This window comes from Micropterus salmoides, unplaced genomic scaffold, assembly GCF_014851395.1.
Source record: "Micropterus salmoides isolate LMB-PRFRI ecotype aquatic unplaced genomic scaffold, ASM1485139v1 Ms_hic_scaffold_17, whole genome shotgun sequence".
NCBI classification, from domain to species: Eukaryota; Metazoa; Chordata; class Actinopteri; order Centrarchiformes; family Centrarchidae; genus Micropterus; species Micropterus salmoides.
This window is the reverse complement of record NW_024040817.1, coordinates 25,182,033-25,202,394: the sequence shown is the minus strand read 5'-3', so window position 1 is coordinate 25,202,394 and position 20,362 is coordinate 25,182,033. Positions and strand designations below refer to the sequence as shown.

At 42.6% G+C, this 20,362-nt stretch overlaps 1 protein-coding gene across 1 annotated transcript in view; it reads left to right on the top strand.

Annotated features, from left to right (window-relative positions):
• Positions 1-14,058, top strand: part of trim71 (tripartite motif containing 71, E3 ubiquitin protein ligase) — a 40,734-nt gene extending 26,676 nt beyond the window's left edge. Inside the window, exons 4-8 of the mRNA XM_038724903.1 lie at positions 2,650-2,784; positions 5,954-6,196; positions 6,329-6,826; positions 8,162-8,302; positions 8,428-14,058. Coding sequence (XP_038580831.1) covers positions 2,650-2,784; positions 5,954-6,196; positions 6,329-6,826; positions 8,162-8,302; positions 8,428-9,000 — 1,590 coding nt within the window. The 3' untranslated portion in view covers positions 9,001-14,058. The remainder of the gene's footprint in view (positions 1-2,649; positions 2,785-5,953; positions 6,197-6,328; positions 6,827-8,161; positions 8,303-8,427) is intronic.
• Positions 14,059-20,362: the final 6,304 nt, after the last annotated feature.

Below are 20,362 nucleotides of genomic sequence, written 5' to 3'. Positions count from 1 at the left end.
ATAAGCATTTAAACTTTTGCCAATATGAACATGCTACACATCGTTAGATTCTCCACAATTCAGTTGTTCAGGAAATTTTACTGAAACCATGATCACCAAAGAATAATTTATTCAGATTTACCTGCGTGATAAACGAAAGATGAGGAAAAGTGGCGACTTTTCAAGCGGTCATAAAGTCTAAATATGTATCTATTCCTTCATATATATTTTTTTATATCCCTTTAGTCCGTGCATGAGGTTGGCCTAGATGCGCTGTCTGTATTATGTTATTTCATAGCCTAATTTTATACAAGTAATAATCATACTAGTTTAAATAAACAATTTCATAGTATTTCCCATCTTTGCTGAGCTTTTGTATGAAAGGAATAAAAAGCTTGGGCTGTTTTTTAAGTTTTAATTCTGGAATATTCTCACATGTATGTAAATATATATTATAAACTCCGTTATATGCCAGACTCCAGGACATGTGTGGCAAAATTTAAAACTAAAACAAGGTACAGCAGCACTCGCTTGTTCTTGAACAATGAGAGTCAAATCAACAACAACAATTTATTGAATGGAAAGCACCAGGATCTGTGCAGCTGAGCCAAAAGAAACCCTGCATGCCATCTGGCAACACGTTGCAGTGTTTGTGGTGTGTTTGTCCATGTTGCCCCAGGTCACCATGAGAGAAAATGCTGACGGCAGATAAGACACACACACACACACACACACACACACACACACACACACACACACACACACACACACACACACACACGTACGTCGCACACGCACACGCGCTCCTGTCCCTCGAGGTAGGAAATTTCCGCCCACTCCTCACCCATTATCTTCCCTGACCTCTGACCCTGGACCTGGGACCTCCTGGTTGGCCAGAGCTCTTTCACGCTGCGGTTTGATTGGTCATTTTGACCCTCTTTGTATTCCAAGCTGTGCTGTTCTGGGAATGTTGAGAGAAAGAGAGAAGATGGAAACAGCGACGTAGAGGGCAGTTATGAGAGAAGAAGACTGAATATGAAGTGTGTTAAAAAGAGAGACAGATTTCTTTCTCTTTCCCTCACTCCAGCTCAGAAAGATTAAGAAAAGAATAATAGGGGAAAAAAATAAATGAATACTAATAAGAATAAAGATACAACTGGAGAAAGGTGGTGGCTTTATCTTTCACCCTGCCTCCTTCCTCACTCTGTCGTGATAATAGTCCTCCTCCGATTCTTCCAGGATTCGTTCGCTGCTGCTTCCTCTCTGGAGGCCTGATTTAGTTGTCTCTTTAGCTGCCCACCTCAAATGGCCAGGCGAAAGAGAAAAGACCCTGCTGCCAGGCTTTGTTCCTGCAGAGGTGCAGCAGGGGTGGGCGGTATGTGTCTTAAGACAGGGGTTGCAGATCATGACCTGCAGAGGTTTAGGTGATCTTTGATCCCTGCGGCCGATATCACAAAGGAAGCCTTATCCCTCCTCCCCTTCGTCCCTGTGAGGTCCGGTTCAGCCTGTGACCTCCCAGAAAATGCTAGAGGAAAAGCCAGATAAAGCAGGGGGCAGGGCGGAGGGGGGAGGGTGACAAAAAGGAAAATGTGCATTTATCCCAAATTGGGTTATGGAAGCTAAAACCTTTTTTTTTTTTTTTAAGGTGGACTTTTTCAATGTGCAGGATTTAAAAACAGAAAAAGGAGATATTTCGTACATTCAGTCTTAACTAAATACTATACCAAAAGTCCATCCATCCATCGTCAACCGCTTATCCTGTGTACAGGGTTGCGGGGGGCTGGAGCCAATCCCAGCTACTATACCAAAAGTAATTCTTTTAATGTTGCTCTATAGGGCTGAGTGTTGTTTGAAACATTTTGGTTATATAGTGCCTGAGTTTTGATACCAAAACAATATTTTGTCAATACCATACAGAATAGAATATAAAATTTTTTTTTTCCATATTACATAAACATGTCAAACTTATTAGTGTTAAATAAAGAACTTTAAACTAATCTAAATAAAATTTTGTCTAAAGTTAGAGTCTAACCAAGCATGCAATGTCAACTTTGGAAACTTTTCAGCACTGTGAGGGGAGGAAAATGGTTTCAAATGTAGTGCTTATGACTTGTTTTTGCAATGCCAACTTTTGAATATCAGGAATGAGAAGAGGATTAGCCCAACAGGAAGTTGCATCATTTTGTGTGGTGTGAAGTGACTTCCTATTCGTGACCAATGTTTCCTTTTCATCTTCAAAGGAGCTGCCAAACGTGAGAAAGGAATAGATCACAAACTGAGCAGGTGTTTGTGCATTTCCTAGCCAGGAAGATGTCACATACAGTGTCCTTTTTTTTTTTAATGTTTCCTGATGCTCTGCATCCTGTTTCTGGGCCTCATCTGTATCCCATCTGAGTAATAAAACAGACCAGCTGGTGTGTTTGAGCATTTAGACGTCCTGTCCGGTCCTTTGTCACATGACTGAGTGAGAGATCATCAAGCTTCTTTGCTTTTTGCCACATCCAGTGACTTTTTGTTTCTGCCTCACTGTTTGGTCCATCATTATTGGAAGTGGTCATTAATAAAATTCAGGTTTTTTTTTCTCCTCTCCTGCTTCAGTTGCTTGTCAAATAAGCTGATAACACCCTATGCCACATCAGTAAGATCACATATTGTGTTTGGTTTCCTCAGCTAAGCATGGAGAAGGTGCAGGCCATGGCAGAGCAGGTGGAGATCAAAGCCAAGGTGGTGCAGACTGAAGTGAAGGCCCTTGTCCTCAGACACAAAAAAGCGCTGGAGGAGAGGGAATGTGAACTACTGTGGAAGGTGAGCTGCTACCATCATGTTCATCAGTGCCCTGTCAATTCTTACACTGGGCAATGTTCATTTGCCAATTTCAGTTTTAATGTGGTCTGAGGCCCCTGTGCCTGATAGTTATTGGCCAATTGTGCCAATAATAGTGTAATCAATACTGCATACTAGTGTTTTCTCTTCTTTTCACCCAGATGCTAATGAAATATCCTGTTGACACCGGGACTCTCGGGTACAAAACTGTTTTTGTGGCATGCACATTGCAGGCATCATGGTTATTTCACTGGCAGTGTGTTAGTTCAATGCATTCCCACCTGTAACACATTAAAAGAGCAAACAAATACCTCTGGATAGGAGGCACAATAAAATAAAAAAAGAAACTTCTAAGAAAATGGGCTTTGATACAAACAGTCCCTACACTATAGGATAATTACCATAAATTTACTTTAAAATATATTATTCATAGTTTTACATAAATTACTTTACTTGTAAAAATATTTTATTCATAGTCAAATCATAATGCATTAAACATGTTCAATATGACATCCTACATCCTCATCCAAACCCACCCACTCACATCCATACCTGGATTACTGACAAAGTAAGGGTCAATAAAAGATGAATATTGTTCGACTGCAGTAGTTTTAGCTAGGTTACCTAACAAATTGACAACAACAGAATACCCATAAATTTATATGCTTAGATTCCCTCATGGTGAATATTGATGTCTGCTTATAGTAGAGCATATGATGTCTTGTCCAGATTGGTTAATAAAACTTTTTTTAAGCTAAACAAAACCAAGGAGCCGTTTTGCTCAGCAGCCTGCTCTTCAGGAACCTTCTGCAAGGGCCACCCAGGTTTAAGGTTACTCAGAGAACGAGTGGGGTTTTGGGTGAAATAAAGAACCCTCATCCCTGAGGCCCCTCGCCCCTGCCTAAACTGTGCTTCCAAATCCCTAACCCTTTGGTAATAAATGAATAACCACATAAAAAGGAGACTGTACCACATGCATGTCATTTTACCCGTGTAACACACACACACAAACACACAAAATCAGCATCATATCAATTGTGACTGAAACCGGATAGTATGTGCATGTGTGCAAATGTGTTGCTTTAGGCATGACAGAACATAACCAATAATTTAGCCTAACACTCACCAAACTCTCCTTTCTACTGTTGTTCTGAGAGCAGGCTCGGTGACATTGTAAAAACTGACCTGTGTCTTATTCCCTCACATCTTACAGCTCATGTGTGTACAGGTCAAAGTCTCACCAAGAAGGTTTCACTTACCCAAGTTCCCCCTTTAATCCTTTTTACACCACTGCAGGACTTGCTCTTTATCCCTGACCTGATAGTCATTACAAGCAACCATAGAATGAACACACACACACACACACACACACACACACACACACACACACACACACACACAGACCGTTTCTGTCTTTCCTTTTTCCCCCTCTACTGACAGACGGACACGTTTTGTGACAAGTATGTAGCTGTGTGTTGAGATGCAAGCGAGTTTTTCAGCTCATCAAAAATGCTACACTGGTGGCTGCTCTCCGGCACTTTCTTGCCCGCCACCTTTTGCACGCCGCTCTGCTCTGCTGCTTTCCTCAGCTCAGATGCAGAAAGCCTGCAAGTTGAGCTGAACAACTCCTGAATCATACAAGATGTTGGAAATAACGCCGCTAGCGCTTCTCATACTGCAAGCTAGTGTTGATGGCTGCCTGTGCTGATAGTGATGGGGGGGGGGGGGGATAATTACACTGAATCCAGGAAGACGTGACACTTTGACTCAACACTGTGTCATGCCAGAAGTACTGTAATGTGACTCACAGGGGACACATTTAACTTGGAAAGCTATGGGTGTGAGTCTGGGCGTGTCTTCTATATGTTATTGTGTGAATGTGTAGCGCAGGAGTTGAAGTGAAGCTGTAACTTATAAGTAGTTGTTGCATCAAAGAATATCAAAGTCTCCCTCTTTCTTTTTGCTCTGTGAAATTCATACCAACTCTGGCACTGAGCGGCGTCAAAGGAGGAGCTATAAGAATTTGTCTGTCTCAAGCCTTACTTGAGTCTTTGTCTTCTGTGACTATAAAGTGTAACTCTAGTCTCACAGATTCAAATTGCAGTTCCACTTGTGCGGGATTAACAAAAGACCCCTCTCTTGTGGACTCTTTGTTTCTTTCAGAGTCCCTCCCTACTATCAAAAGTCCTTCTAACCATAGAGGCAGTCAGGCTATTGTGTTTATACTCTTTTTGTTAGGTGACGGTAAGTTAGAGCCCAGCCCCTTCTCAGCTTTTACCACCATCTTCAATGCTTTATTCTCTCTGACTGTACTGTAACTTCATCTGGCTTCTCACCGTGACAAAAATGTGTTTATGTTGAACTTTTATGATTAGCTAAATAATTCACCCCCAGCAGTTTAACGCTTTAGTGCTCCCCCCCCCCCCCCCCCCCCCCCCCCCCCTTCAGTTTTGTCAGCCCTGACTCTGGTATTCTTTATATAAAAATATATACACTATTCAATGTATTGTATGTAATCTTATTGTTATATGTATTGTTAAGGCAAGAAGAAACTTGATCACTTACATCAGGTTACGCAATGTTTTGTGGAGTTGAATTTCTGCTCACAAAAGCCACAGAAATAATCACAGAAATACATGTAATCTGAAGTAATAGAAATTCGTGATTTCATCACAAATTATTTACAATTTGTCAATTGCTGATACCCAATCAAACTTTGGTGTGCAGGCAACTAGCTGCATGTTGCCCATTTTCTTCTTCTTGTTACTGAATATGGCCAGACATGGTCAGCACACTGCTGCCATCCTGTGGCCAGCCTCGCTATTAACTGTCTGTGGTATCAAGATACACACATTAAATAACTAAATCAAATTTTGCTTTGCAGTGGAAGAAGTGGTTACAGTGAGGGTAACCACAACTCAAATACTGCTAAGCCCTTACAAGGTAGTAAATCAACCAGTGAATAATTTTTTAAATAAAAAATATTATTTAATAACATTGCTCTCTATTGTTCATGTAGTTGTCACCGCAAAAATGAATGCGACTGTATCTGTGTTTTGACTGTCTGTCACATGCTTTCTATACTGTTCGAACAATTAAATCCCATTCGGTGATTGCAAACATTCTGTACTCTGGTTCTGTCTCCTTTCAGGTGGAGAAGATCCGTCAGGTGAAAGCCAAGTCTCTGTACCTGCAGGTGGAGAAACTGCACCAGAGTCTGACCAAGTTGGACAGCACCATCGATGCTGTCAGCCAGATGCTGGACGAGGGCCGCCACCTTGATGTGCTGCTGGCCAGGGAGCGAATGCTCACCCAGATCCATGAACTCAAAGCTTTGAGGGGCCTGCTGCAGCCGCAAGAGGATGATCGCTTCATGTTCACTCCTCCAGACCAGGTAGGCACCGGGACCCTGTAGATAATGAATCCAAGTGGTCAGTACCTACAATTTGGATTGTATTGCTATGTTTACTGAGCCTGATGTAAAAATTAGACAGTGACTGAATGTATTCCATCATGGTTCCCACAGGCTGTGTACATAGCCATCCAGTCCATGGGCCTTATCAGCAGCGGAGCCTTTGCCCCGGTCACCAAAGCCCATGGCGAGGGTCTAAAAAGCGCTCTTCGTGGCAAGCCAGCCTCCTTCACTGTGAACGGATATGACCATGACGGCGAGCCACGTCTTTCCGGCGGGGACACAGTGTCTGCAATAGTCATGTCAGTCACAGATGGTAACCTGTCTACAGCAGAGGTATCGGACCACCAGAATGGCTCATACACCGTCAGCTACCTGCCTAAATGTGAGGGGGAGCACCTCGTGTCGGTGTTGGTGTGTAACCAGCACATCCAGGGGAGCCCCTTCAAGGTGATCGTGAAGTCAGGGCGGAGCTATGGCTCCCTGGGCTCCCAAGTGTCAGCCTTCGGGTGCGAGGGGGAGGGAGATGGTCAGCTGTGTCGTCCATGGGGTATCAGCGTGGACAAGGAGGGATACGTGGTGGTGGCCGATCGCAGCAACAACCGCATACAGGTAGAGCATGAACCTCAGTCTCTCTACAATCACATTGTGGTCAATGTGTTATGAAGCTTTCTTCTCTACACCTGGCCAGTGTCAAACACAATTTTTATTTACAGCACTTAAGAAAACAATTAAGCCAATAAATGTGGATAAAGTAAATGGAAAGAAAACACTTAGATATTGCATTTAGAGTAATGATATTTATAGGTCACTCATTAGTTAATCACAACTTAACACTGTTGATTTTTGTACTAAAATGTTCATGTAGCAGAGTGTCTGTGTCTACTTATGCTGGCCACACACTAGAGGATAATTGGGCAGATTTTGGGACTTATTCGCTCCTTCCAACAATCACAGGGGCGTTTACAAGCCAAGGCTGGTCTGAACTGATTATCAGCCCAAATGATCCTGTACTGTGAGGGGTTTGCAGACACAATCTTGAGGTCGCCGGCTGGAACGGACGCAACCCAATTTCTAATCGTAAATGTCAAACCCAACTTGAAATCGGGGTGGCTCTGATCAGAAACCCTATATAATGTATAAACCACGCTTATTCCCTCTTCTCAGCCACAAGTTCGTCTTTTTTGTTTTTCCGTGCAAAACATAGCGCACACAAGTGCAGCTGGCTGACGACGACAGTCTACCTCCATGTTTATGTCTGAAGTCATGTTTGATCATGCAAGTCTGTGAGATACCAAGTCTCCTGAACCGTCACTCTGAAATCGTTAAGCATAAACATCAAGTGTGTGTGGTCCCGCGTCACAATTGTCTGGTGTGTGCGTTCTTAAGATTAAAATATAAAAAATCGGTTAATTCTGTCATTATGTATGTTTTATCCCCATTTTAAAAATCAGTTAAGATTTGAAAATCCTCTAGTGTACACCAGGCTTTAGGAAACTTGTTTGAATGTTGAAAAGTGCATGAAGCTTATATCTGTCCTTCCACACACGCACGCGCACGCGCGCCACAGTCACTAAAAGGTTTTTTTTGTGATGAAACTATGAAAGCACTGTATTAAATTGAACAAACGGCCTAAATTTGAAGTTTATAGTTTCAGGAGGGCCCTAACAACTTAACACTCACTCATGTGCTTAAGTGGTTGTCACATCCGTGTATTTCTCTGCTTGGTAAAGACATTAGCTGTGTGTACATTAGAGTGCTTGCAGAAAGCCAAGCAGAGTCTACAGTCTATAATAACTACACACAAACACAACGCCGTTTCACCAGTACATTTAGCATAGCATGTGGGAGCTTTACAGAACAGCTGGCACAAAGTGAGGGCTTCCAATGTTGTTCCACCATTAAAGTGGACTCGATAAGCAATGTTTTTGTTCCTTCCCTCTCCAGATATTCAAGCCTTGCGGTGCCTTCCACCATAAGTTTGGCTCTCTGGGTTCCCGGCCTGGTCAGTTTGATCGTCCAGCGGGTGTTGCGTGTGACAGTCAGAGACGAATCATTGTGGCTGATAAGGACAATCACCGTGTGCAGGTATGAAAACCCACTTAGACGCAATCAACACGTTTCAGATGTAAACACACAGCTCCTTGTGCTTACTCTCTCTCTGCTGCAGATGTAAACATGTTGGGCCCTAAGCCATTTGCTTTGTCTGACAGGTGTTTACTTTTGAGGGCCAGTTCCTGTTGAAGTTTGGAGAAAAGGGTACCAAGAACGGGCAGTTCAACTATCCCTGGGATGTGGCTGTCAACTCTGCGGGTAAGATCTTGGTCTCGGACACCAGGAACCACCGTGTGCAGCTCTTCACCCCTGACGGCTCTTTCCTCAACAAGTACGGCTTTGAGGGGGCCCTGTGGAAACACTTTGACTCTCCCAGAGGAGTGGCCTTTAACCACGAAGACCACCTGGTGGTGACCGACTTCAACAACCACCGGCTTCTGGTCATCCGGCCGGACTGCCAGTCAGCTCGCTTTCTGGGCTCTGAGGGCACCGGGAACGGGCAGTTTCTGCGACCCCAGGGCGTCGCTGTGGACCAGGAGAACCGCATCATTGTGGCAGACTCCCGCAACCACCGAGTCCAAGTGTTCGAGCCCAATGGAAACTTCTTATGCAAATTTGGCACACAGGGGAGTGGCTATGGACAGATGGATCGCCCCTCAGGTGTGGCTGTGACGCCTGACGGAGTCATTGTGGTCGTTGACTTTGGAAATAATCGCATCCTCAAGTTCTAAAGAATGTTTATTTTTTACATTCTCTCCCTCTGTTTGCCCTTTTGCAGTTTTTACGATGAAGGAAATGGAGGATAGAGAATGAATCAACAGACACAACAGGAGGAGAGCTCAGAGAGGATTTAGAGCGTGTTGAAGTGAAGGGAAATTAAAACTTGAGATGATATTTTTTTCCATTTACATTGATATACTCCCAATAAGTGTGGTATGTATGACAAAGGGGGGCCTCTACAAATTGATAATCAGTAGAAAAAGAGCCATATTTCCCACCTCACTCTCAGCTGCTCTGAACTCTCTCTGTACGCTCTCCTTAAGTATCCATCTCAGGGAATTTCTCACTTTTCTTAAAATCTTGTACCCTCTGCTCCATACCTACCTCATTTAGCTCTTTATGAATGTACTCATAGTCACTGAGCAGAGGTTTTAGTCCGTGAAGTTTTACAGAGAAGAAAAGTCTACCTCTATAGTTTGTTATTTAAGAGAGACAAAAAAGAATAGACTGTTCAGTTGATATTTGCACAGGATTAATAGAATTCTTGCTGTGCATTTTGAAATATGAGTTAAAGTGAACCTCCTGAATGTTGTTGCTGAGACAATACTCAGACCGCTGTAGAGGCTGCATGATTTATTCTCATTACAGAGAGGACAGGATACTAGGGTACAGTAGTTTCCTTTTCACAGTTTTAGGCTTGGTAGTCTTTCGCTTATGCATCACCCTTTGTCTCTTCGTGGCTTTGTGGAGTTTGTAGTGTCATGTCTAAAAGCAGTGTGCGAAGTGATGCCAAACTTAGAATCAAAATTAGCTCAGGTAGGACTGATTTAAAAATAATCAGTACTTTTAAGGCTAACCCTCCAGCTTTAATGGCTAATGCTGATTTGATGGATTTATTGACAAAATAAAATTATAAAGTGGAGGAAATGATCCCCAAAATAAGCCCTGTAATAAAATAATCCAAAGTGTCTGATCATCCACACACCCCTGCCCCCAATTGTGTCTCATAAGACTAATGTTTTTGATTAAATAAGACCACTTCTGTCATTATAGCCTAGTCAGCTGCAAGAACAACTAAGATGCAAAGATTAGTATGTTAGGAGAGCAGCATCTCCTTCAAAAGGGAGGACCCACCAAAGGATTTTAGAGAGAGATTTTCCAAGATCTGGATCTATTAGTGATCTTAACGTAGATATTAAATCAAGTAGTTGAATGACACCTTTTTGGTGAGGCATGCTGTGTGACAAAAGCCTCACAAGTAGACTCCTAATTTGGCTCAAATAAAAGGCCTAATATTACAATCCTTTGGATTTAGATTGTGGTTAAAAGCCACTTCCTTTGGCTGGATCTAGGATTTAGTCCAGTCCGATGAGAGGGCGTGATCACAAAGCCTGCCCTATTTATTGATCTTTGCAGTTGAGGAGACCTCTCCAGATTGAGCTCTAGTAGACTGATTCCTCCAAAGACGGAGGTCTATAGAGCCACTACTGGAGTCAACCAAAGTTAGAATTTCTGCACAATGGCCAACTAGGTTTGGCAATTAAAAAAAAAAGTCCCCTTTAAAAATGTTTTCTTAAATAATCATTGTTTGCTGGGAAGTCTAAAGTTTATAAAACTCATGGAGTTGGGCTCATAGCACTGTCCTCGTTAGGCTTAGAAGATTTATTGTGCATGAGTACTTTGATCCTGCTAAGACCAAGGCCCTTGCTGTCTGAAGCAGATATTTGAAAGACGATCCTTTTCATCTGTCTCCAGAGATGTTTGTGAAGAGAACAGAAGATACCCACACCAAAGAAGAACCGCTTCCTCCCCCGCGCATTTATGAACTCAGCCCATCAAACGACACCCCGGTTTTATCATTATTAGATGGCCCATAGGCTCAAAGTAGCATCTCAGATTAGCTTTTGTATCCCAGTCTATTTACCATAGAAACTAATAGGTACTAACTCTGTGGTGAAAACATTGTGGGGTTTTGAATCCCCTTGTCCTTCGTTCCATCTGTGTCCCACTGGAAGCACTAGACAATAAAACGTTCTGTTAGCCGCCTCCTTAGACTAGCAAGGAACCTTGGACCCTATGAAAAGATTCACCAACGGGCCCTCACCTCTGAGGAGGGGGCCCGTCTGCACATGATCAGGATTTACATCGTCATATCTCAGATATCGTGTACCTCAACTTTTCTTGCATACCTCAACTCCTGAATACCTCGTTTGTCACTCACAACTGCTGTGCATTGAAATCTTCAAATACCTCAACTTGTTACTCATTCTGAATACCTCATTTTTACTCTTTTATTTAAGCATACCTCATCAGATATTTATGCATTACGAATATACCTCATTCTTTATATCTTCTTGTGTTACAGTACATGCCCTATAGCTCTAGGACCAAAGATCACGGTACTGTTTTGAGTTGATTTGTTACGGTCATTGCTCCACCTTCCAACCCTGAACAGCCTTTAGGTTGTTCAGCCTACTGTAAATTGCCTGGTAAACTATGCCTATTTATCATCAAGAATACCAAATATTTTCGATGAAAACATTGTGCCAAAATGATCAGTCAGAGTTCTGTGCCAAACAGGGTTGGCATTTGGACAACGCTGTTGTAGACGACAAATGTCACTGGATCATTATATCATAAATACAAATGGTTAAATCAGAGCACCTGAGAATAAATCCTCGCTCTCTGATTGGATGCACTTAAGAGGGCTGGGCCCCATTTTATCTTTACCTCATGATGATGAGCATGCAGATTCCACTTGTACTTTCTTACTTAGGGGTGAGGGGAAGAGGATGTGGCCTCTCTTGTAAAGAGTTAAGAACTTCACAAATCCGCCTTTGAACACATAACATTTAACTCAGCGCAATTTCCCAATATTTCAGTGCGAATTTTAGGATGCTTGATGGTGGTTGTGGAGGACATTGGGACAAGCTCAACCCCTCTGACTGTGGTTTAAACAAACACCCCAGAGGATTACAACTAATGTGTGACAACAGGCTGGTTTATTAAGTGGAGCTATTGGCACACTGATGGCAAGCCGGTTTGCGTCCACAGACCCTGCTGCTTTGTACCCAACACCTAGATTCACCAACAAGACTGTTTTGTGCTTTTCAGTATTACTCTGTGAAATGTTCATTCATGTTGCATCACTTTTGTTTTGTTTTTTAATTAAGATTGCAGAATTCTATCTTTAAGATCCTTAGGTCTTCACTCTTAAAGAGGAAAATTGTATTTTAAACCTTTAATTTGTTTTTGTTTTTTTCATTTTGTTGCATGCTTTAAAAAGTCCTTGTATTATATTGACGTCTCTCAGATAGGTGTTGAAAAACTCAATTGGGGTCGGTAGCTGACTATTGGGATGGTTTTACCAAAATATATACCCAAAGATGTGTATGTGTGTTAGGAGTGCGTTAGATGGAATTAACCTTTGACCTTTGCGATTGTATTTCTTGTTCTCAAGAGGCTCTACAGAGCACAACCTATTCAGCCAGCCATGCCTCGATTCCTGAGAAACAACAGAGGCAGAGTTTTCAGATAAATGCAGAAGGCTGGTGTGCCCCTCGACCGTTAGTGCTTAATTTTCTTTAACTCCCTCCAGTATACATAATATGGGTAGACATATTAACATATTGTCTTTTCACACTCAAGCCGTGTAACTTTAGGAAGCTGTAAAAACTTCCTGCTGAGCCTGCTTGCCCACAGTGATAAATCCATAAGCCAGCCATTTTGTGTTCCAACCTAGTAATAGGAACACTCTCACTGTCATCCAAGACGCAGCTGGGTTTCTCCAGGGCAAGCTAGCAATCTCTCCAGAAAGTGTGGTGATGGCTGCTGACCGTTTGACTGCACTCCTTTTCGGCTGGGCAAGGGGGTTTTGGGGTTTTTTTTTTTTTTTTTTATTGGGCCCCTGTGGTTTTTGTCCGCCATTTTATTTCTGGCCTCGTGGCTTTAAGAGAGGAAAAGCTGCACCAGGTGACATGTGCAAGGTTGTAGACCTCCTTTTAATGATTGTATACTCTAAAGAAAGAAATTTAAAAAAAAAAGGTTGGAAAATTTAGAAAGGAAAAAAATATAACTCAGGTAGTTCTCAACAGCCCTGTCCTGCAGGTGTCTCATGAAACATGTCCCATAGTGATTATGTAGTGACTCCCCTCCCCCCGTTGTGACCTCTCAGTACTAGGCTGATTCTTTTGTGTGCCCATTTACATATTATAAAACTAATGATTTCTAAATCTGAAATAAGGCTTTTGATTAGTTTCCCCTCATTAATCTTTTTTTGTTTTCTTTTACAAAACGTACAAATACGTCTCACCACTCGATGCTCATTTGCCCTTTTAGAATGTATTATGTGAAGAAAGGGGTTAAATGGGATCTTGTTGATGCTCACTCAACTACAACCAGCTGCTGGTAGCCTTACAAGACACAAGAGACCACAGACAAAAAGTAATTTTTCCCTAACATTTGGTGCTAAATGTTCCACCGCAGTAATACTTATTTAGGTGGAATCATGTGGTTGTAGTGGAACATGCAGCACAGTGTTCTTTTATAAACCAGCTTTAATGTCATCCTCCCCAGATGGTGGGTGTTTGGCCTGAGGGATTGACAGGCAGCTCATCTTGTCCAAACTCTTGTTTCTTTTGTGTCCTGTTCTCCCAGCAGCTGGTTTGGTGTGGAGCGGGTATTGTGTTTGTGCGCTGCATCTGTTTGTTTAAGCAGAAATCCACTGAATGTATCCTTCCTAACAGTCCAAGAGGCAGGGCGAGCCAGTGTGGCCTGCTGAGTTTAGATGGGTGCTGCTGGCGCTTCCTCAGCCAGGCTGCTGTGTTTGTGTGTGTGTGTGTGTGTGTTTGCCAGCACACCTTCCCTCCCTCTTAACACACATTCACACACTGTGGTGAGTTAGTGCAGATGTCAGGTCTTCAGTCTAAATAAGGCAAAGGAGACTATAATATATTGGCCACCTGCTGCTCTCTCTGTACTCTGTGGACTTTAAACATTTCCTATGCAGTTGTTTGTTTCTTTTTTGTTTGTTTACACATAAATAAAGTTGTATTTCTTTGACTTCAAAACCGGTGACTCTTTTTTTATTTTTGGCAGAAATGCTAAAATCCATCATCATTGTGACAGTTTCGCTCAGATGACTCAGACAGGACATCCATATTTGCACAGAAAATGTAGTTCAAGTGCTGCCTTTACTCGCTGAGGGTTTTGAATACTGCAGGTGATATACAGTACATACACGCATCCATGATGTAGCCCTAAATGAGCCACACTCATTTAAAGCTTAAGGAGTTATATATGTGTATTTATTCTTTAATAAATCAATTTGTTTGTTTCAATCAGCTGAATTTTTTTCCAAGTGTAGAGAGGGCATGAGGTAATCGGTGCCACAGTATTTGTTCACACAATTGACACGGTAAACTGTTAACACCTGGTCAGGACAGAAAATCTTACACACCCTGTGTTACTTCAGTCAGTCTGAAACTGGTTTGGACAGTTTCACTGTGGGAAGGAGGCGACCAGCAACAGAAGTAGAACTATTATAAAAGTCCTTATTCTTAATTTTATTGCACTGATTCATAACCTGTGTCAAAGTAGCTTTGTGAAGCAGTTTAAGGCCAAGTTGTCAATTTGAATGTTGCAGTTTGAGATTGTGTGAGAAGATGGCAACAATGCAGAGAGCTTACAACAGTAGGGTCTAAATATTCAGATGTGTGGAACTCTTCTCTTCCCTTGCCAATTCTTTGATGATCCCCTCTGCCCCAAAAGGTACCGAGTACAATTTAATTCCTCAAATTGTAGAAGGACCATATATTAACTTTACCAGATTTAACCCAGGTGTAATCCCAGGTTGAACCCTACGTCAGCATGTACAGGTTTATAATATCCACAACAAGCATCTCAGAAATTCATAAGGTATGGATAAATCTGTTTACACAAAGATGTATTGGATGGTAATCTGTCATCACTGAATTAACAAGAATAGTATATACAGTATATCACAAAAGTCAGTACACCCCTCATGTGTGTAAATATAACAAAGTAAAGTAGTGAGTGTACAGCTTGGATAACAGTGTAAATTGGCTGTGCCCTCAAAATCCCACAGCCATTAATGTCTAAACCGCTGGCAACAAAAGTGAGTACACCCTTAAGTGAAAATGTCCAAATTTGGGCCCAATTAGCCATTTTTCCTTCCTGATGTCATGTGACTCGTTAGTGTTACATGGTCTCAGGTGTGTTAAATTTGGTGTTATCGCTCTCACAATCCCTCATACTGCTCACTGGAAGTTCAACATGGCACCTCATGGCAAAGAACTCTCTGAGGATCTGAAAAAAAGAATTGTTGCTCTACATAAAGATGGCCTAGGCTATAAGAAGATTGAAACTGAGCTGCAGCACGGTGGCCAAGACCATACAGCGGTTCAACAGGACAGGTTCCACTCAGAACAGGCCTCGCCATGGTCGACCAAAGAAGTTGAGTGCACTTGCTCAGCGTCATATCCAGAGGTTGTCTTTGGGAAATTATGAGTGCTCCCAGCATTGTGGTCTGATGAGACCAAGATAAACTTATTTGGTTCAGATGGTGTCAAGCGTGTGTGGCGGCAACCAGGTGAGGAGCACAAAGACAAGTGTGTCTTGCCTACAGTCAAGCATGGTGGTGGGAGTGTCATGGTCTGGGGCTATGTGAGTTCTGCTGGCACTGGAGAGCTACAGTTCACTGAGGGACCCATGAATGCCAACATGTACTGTGACATACTGAAGCAGAGCATGATCCCCTTCCCTTTGGAGACTGGGTCACAGGGCAGGATTCTGACGACCCCAAACACACCTCTAAGACGACCACTGCCTTGCTAAAGAAGCTGAGGGTAAAGGTGATGGACTGGCCAAGCATGTCTCTAGACCTAAACCCTATTGAGCATCTGTAGGGCATCCTCAAACAGAAGGTGGAGGAGCGCAAGGTCTCTAACATCTACCAACTCCGTCATGGAGGAGTAGAAGAGGATTCCAGTGGCAACCTGTGAAGCTCTGGTGAACTCCATGCCCAAGAGGGTTAAGGCAGTGCTGGAAAATAATGGTGGCCACACAAAATATTGACACTTTGGACCCAATTTGGACATTTTCACTCAGTGGTGTACTCAACTTTGTTGCCAGCAGTTTAGACTTTAATGGGTGTGTGATATGTCATTTTGAGGGGACAGCAAATTTACACTGTTATGCAAACTGTACACTCACTACTTTACATTGTAGCAAAGTATCATTTCTTCAGTGTTGTTACATGAAAAGATATAATCAAATATTTAGAATAGTGTGTGTGAGTGTGGAGAGAGAGAGAGAGAGAGAGACTTCCGATTAAAGGCCAACCCGCTCTACCTCCTGAGCCACAGCCGCCCCTATTCTATTCTCAATTAATGTTATTAATGCCAGTGCATTTCCTGGCTGTGACATATTAAAATGCCGAATGTGTGCCAGTGAAAATTGCCAAGTTTCTTTTTAGTATGAGTCCAATTTGACTTTACTGAGCAACTCAATCCCAGTGAGTTGGGTTAATATTGACAAGAAAAGAAGCCCCAAGACAATTTTCCCACAAGGGGCACAGTAAAATTAACCAGACTCAGTTGCAGTTCCCTGCCTCCACAACTAGATGTCAGCAGAGCTACATTTCAGGCTCACCCTGAGAGCAACACGGGTTACTTACTGTGTGTTGCAGTGGATTCGTGCTACAGTATATTAATGTATGGGTATAATCGGCTCAGGAGGAGGACTGGATAAGCATGTTAGCTGTGTGACATGTACTCTGTTGCATCTGTGTGATCTCTTTCTGTGAAGTGCATATTTCCAGCACTCAGGTACAAAGAAGTAGCATTGAGGGGTTTGGAGGCCGTGAGAGAGGTGGCTGTTTGGACAGAGATGAGTCGTGAACTGCTGGTTTGCAAAATTACAATGACAAGACACCTCACGGTATCGCTGATCAAACACAACAGCAGGCTGCTGGGACCTCAAACATCTCCTGAGCACTGAGTTGGGACAGCAGGAGCAGAGGAGCACCTGTATGTGCGAGCCCCCAACAGATGGCTGGGAGGATCTCGGTTGGTGTGTGTTTGCGTGGATGTCTGCATCTACTATATGTGTATGAGTGGCTGTACGTGGCTCTCAGAGGAGCCAATTAGCTGTAGCAGACTGAGAAGGTGCCACAGAGCGCAGAGATCCAGATTGTTTCACTTTGGTAGTGACACAAACTGGCCTGCTCTGCCAGAATCAGCCCAGTGCATCAGTCACCTTTTGTCACCATGTTCATAGTTTTACTCACTTGTTTGCACTGAGCAAAAAAAGAGACTCATATAAAAAGGCCCAGAAGCTATGGAAGCCCAAAGTGTTCAAATTAAATAAATAGGAAAGACATTATTTATGAAAGAAATAATCATGTGAGCCACCAAAGTGTGAAATAATTATTAAAACTCAAATCATTATTATGAACTATCTTTTCATCATTCCCATTTTCATAATAACTTATCATAAAACTTTCGTTATATATTTTTTCTGAAGTCTGTTTTCCCATATAATATATATAACTTTTCATTTCATAATGTCACTTTTCATGACCAGCCAGATTAAGATCTCCTTTTTGCTGGAGTGACCACAGAGAGGGGGTAGTGGGAAGTATTCACACATCCAACAGTTATGGAGCAACAATATTGTTAATTTCCAGTCATTTCTAACCACCTGACCAAGCCCAATGTGTGAGTCCAGTATTCACTCTCTTGTTGCTCTGCTTTTGCATAGCGCAACTTGGGTGTGCACTGTAGGAAATGGCAGTCTAACGGCGAGGTAAGCACTTAAAATATTGTAAATATAGTGTACACTTGAACTGATATTGATAATTATGTTTTGCTGCTAACCCTGTCCACAGCGGTACGGCTCTCTGTTTCTCCAAACTGGGGATGCGCTGCCATCTTCAGCAGGTAATACAATGACAACGGATAAGTTCCTCATACAGCCCCACTTCAAAAACCCAAAACAATCCCTTTGAAGGAGATGTTTATTACTGTGCATTTCTTTTATTTACAGCAGTAGCCTCTGGCTAATTGATTCAGAACTACTTTGGCATCGTGCCTGTTGTAGCTAACAAGAGCTAACTGGCTAAATACCGTAGCAGTGGTCGAGCTCCCTTAAGAGAAGCAGGTATTATGTGATTGGCTGAAAGGTGAGAAGGCAGTGACTGCTGACAACCCCACATGTCATGAAATAAAATGTAACATGAAATAAAAATGGCTTTATGAAACATGAACGCAGATTAAAAAAAAAGAAAGATTAAATAATAATTCAGAGTTTAATAATTTCTCAATGAATCAATTATTTGTTCATTTATATATTTCTCCATATTAATTCTTCTTCTTATTTAATTCAAAATAAGCTACTTTGATATTGAACAATGTGAGGAAGAAGCATCTCAGAACCTTACTTTCCCCAAATAAAAAGCAGTTTTGAGTCACCAAAGCATCATCAGTTTTGCGGTATTGTCTGTTTTTTGACCCATACACACAACTTGGAGTAATTCTCACTACAGGTATGTTTGAGCTCAATAAAGTACTTTACTTCTTGTGGACTAAGATTTCCTTTCGAGCAGGACACAACGTATGACACATGGCCTTGATGGTTGTTACCATGAGATACCAAGGTATGGGCGGCTTTGAGGACCCCTCTCGTGCAGAGCAGAGTGAGCAGCTGACGTAGTCCTGACATTGATGTGACGCAGGGCGTGACGTAGTCGAGATTCCAGAATAACGCGATCCCCCCCGAGGTGCCTTCATATCCAATTTAACCCCGGTCCTGAGGAGAGTCATTCCTCCGAGTTGAGAAGGTGTCAGGAAGGAGGAAAAGAGGAGGGGGCAGATGTGTGGCTGCAGCAGAGGGAAGGAAATAGAGAGAGAGAGACAGACACATTCACACTCTTCAAAGATTTTTCAAGCAGATTGACCAAGAGACGTTTGCGAATCAGCCTCATCATGGAAACAACCAGCAAACAACCCTGCACATGAGATAATGAGGCTTTTCACCCAGAGACATAACGAGATACACAAAGTGAAAAAACAACTTTTTTTTATTGGATGTTTTGGTTTGAGAAAAACAGTTGGTGGTATTTTTTGTCAGTAGACTTTACGTAACCTGATGCTCTCTTCTTATATCAGCTGGAACTTACTCTCTGTCACATTGTTACTGAAATCCCCTCCGTGTCTCAGTGTGGGTAGTGTCATGTTATGTGGCAACAAAGCATTTTTCCTATGTTGCCTCTATCATGCCATGAAGTCACTCTAAGAAGAGAGCCGTGGATAGACACGAACAGACAGATTCAACTCTGCTCAAGATAAGGTGTTAAAATCATCCTTACATCTTGCAGCGCCTGTTTATTCACTGCTGCTGCTGCTGCGCCGATTTGGTTTGTTTTCTTAATCCATAATTGCACTCTTATCAGAGTGGGAACGCCTAAGAAACACCTAAAATTACAATAGAACTTCCTCTGTGACAGATGTAGAAAAGACGACCCACTTGAAAGCCAATCCATTAGTCTCCCCCACATGCAGAGAGATTCTCATGCAGACTTACACGCACACACCTAGGATGCACCCACATGTGCATGCACACACAATTTTCTACATCAGTGACAATGATACTCAATGAAGGCAATTGACTAAACTCTAAAGATGATGCCCACTTTTCTGCCGAGGCAGATCGAGGTGACACGCTGAGTCATTCTTTGGCGTATTTACACTGGAGCACTGCTTGATAGCTTTTTGGTGAACACCTTTAAAGAAGACGGGACAGATGAGTTTTGATGACACTGAGTTGACGTAGCAACTGTGGGACAAGCGGTTGCTTATGGCCGCTGCATTACCTGCCGTCTTCTGATTAATTTCTTCCACAGACAAATTGGATCTTTATCCTCCTCCCCTCCTGTCAGTGAGTCATGGCAAACCCACTGTGGCAGAGTTGTCAGGCAGAATGTGATTGAATGTGAATAATGTGGGGGGAACATGAACCAATGATAGGATTATAGACTCACCATGGCCTCAAGTTTTACCTAGGCTGACCACTACGCTCCCCAGTCATCATGTATCAGAGGAGTTTATTAGACGCACACACATTCGTGCGTGCACATACACACCTGACTAATCCATTATAGCAGACAGTGGACTGATAGCCATACAAAGCGACAGATGCAAGATGGAGCCATGTAAGAGCTCATTGACCTCTGCCCTGCTCTGGGCGCTGTGTTCGCTGACGCAAATTACTTGTCCATCCATCCCATGCATCCTCCTTAGCAAAATGAGACCGACTGTGGATCACCGCATCTCTTGCACAGATATAGCCCGCTCC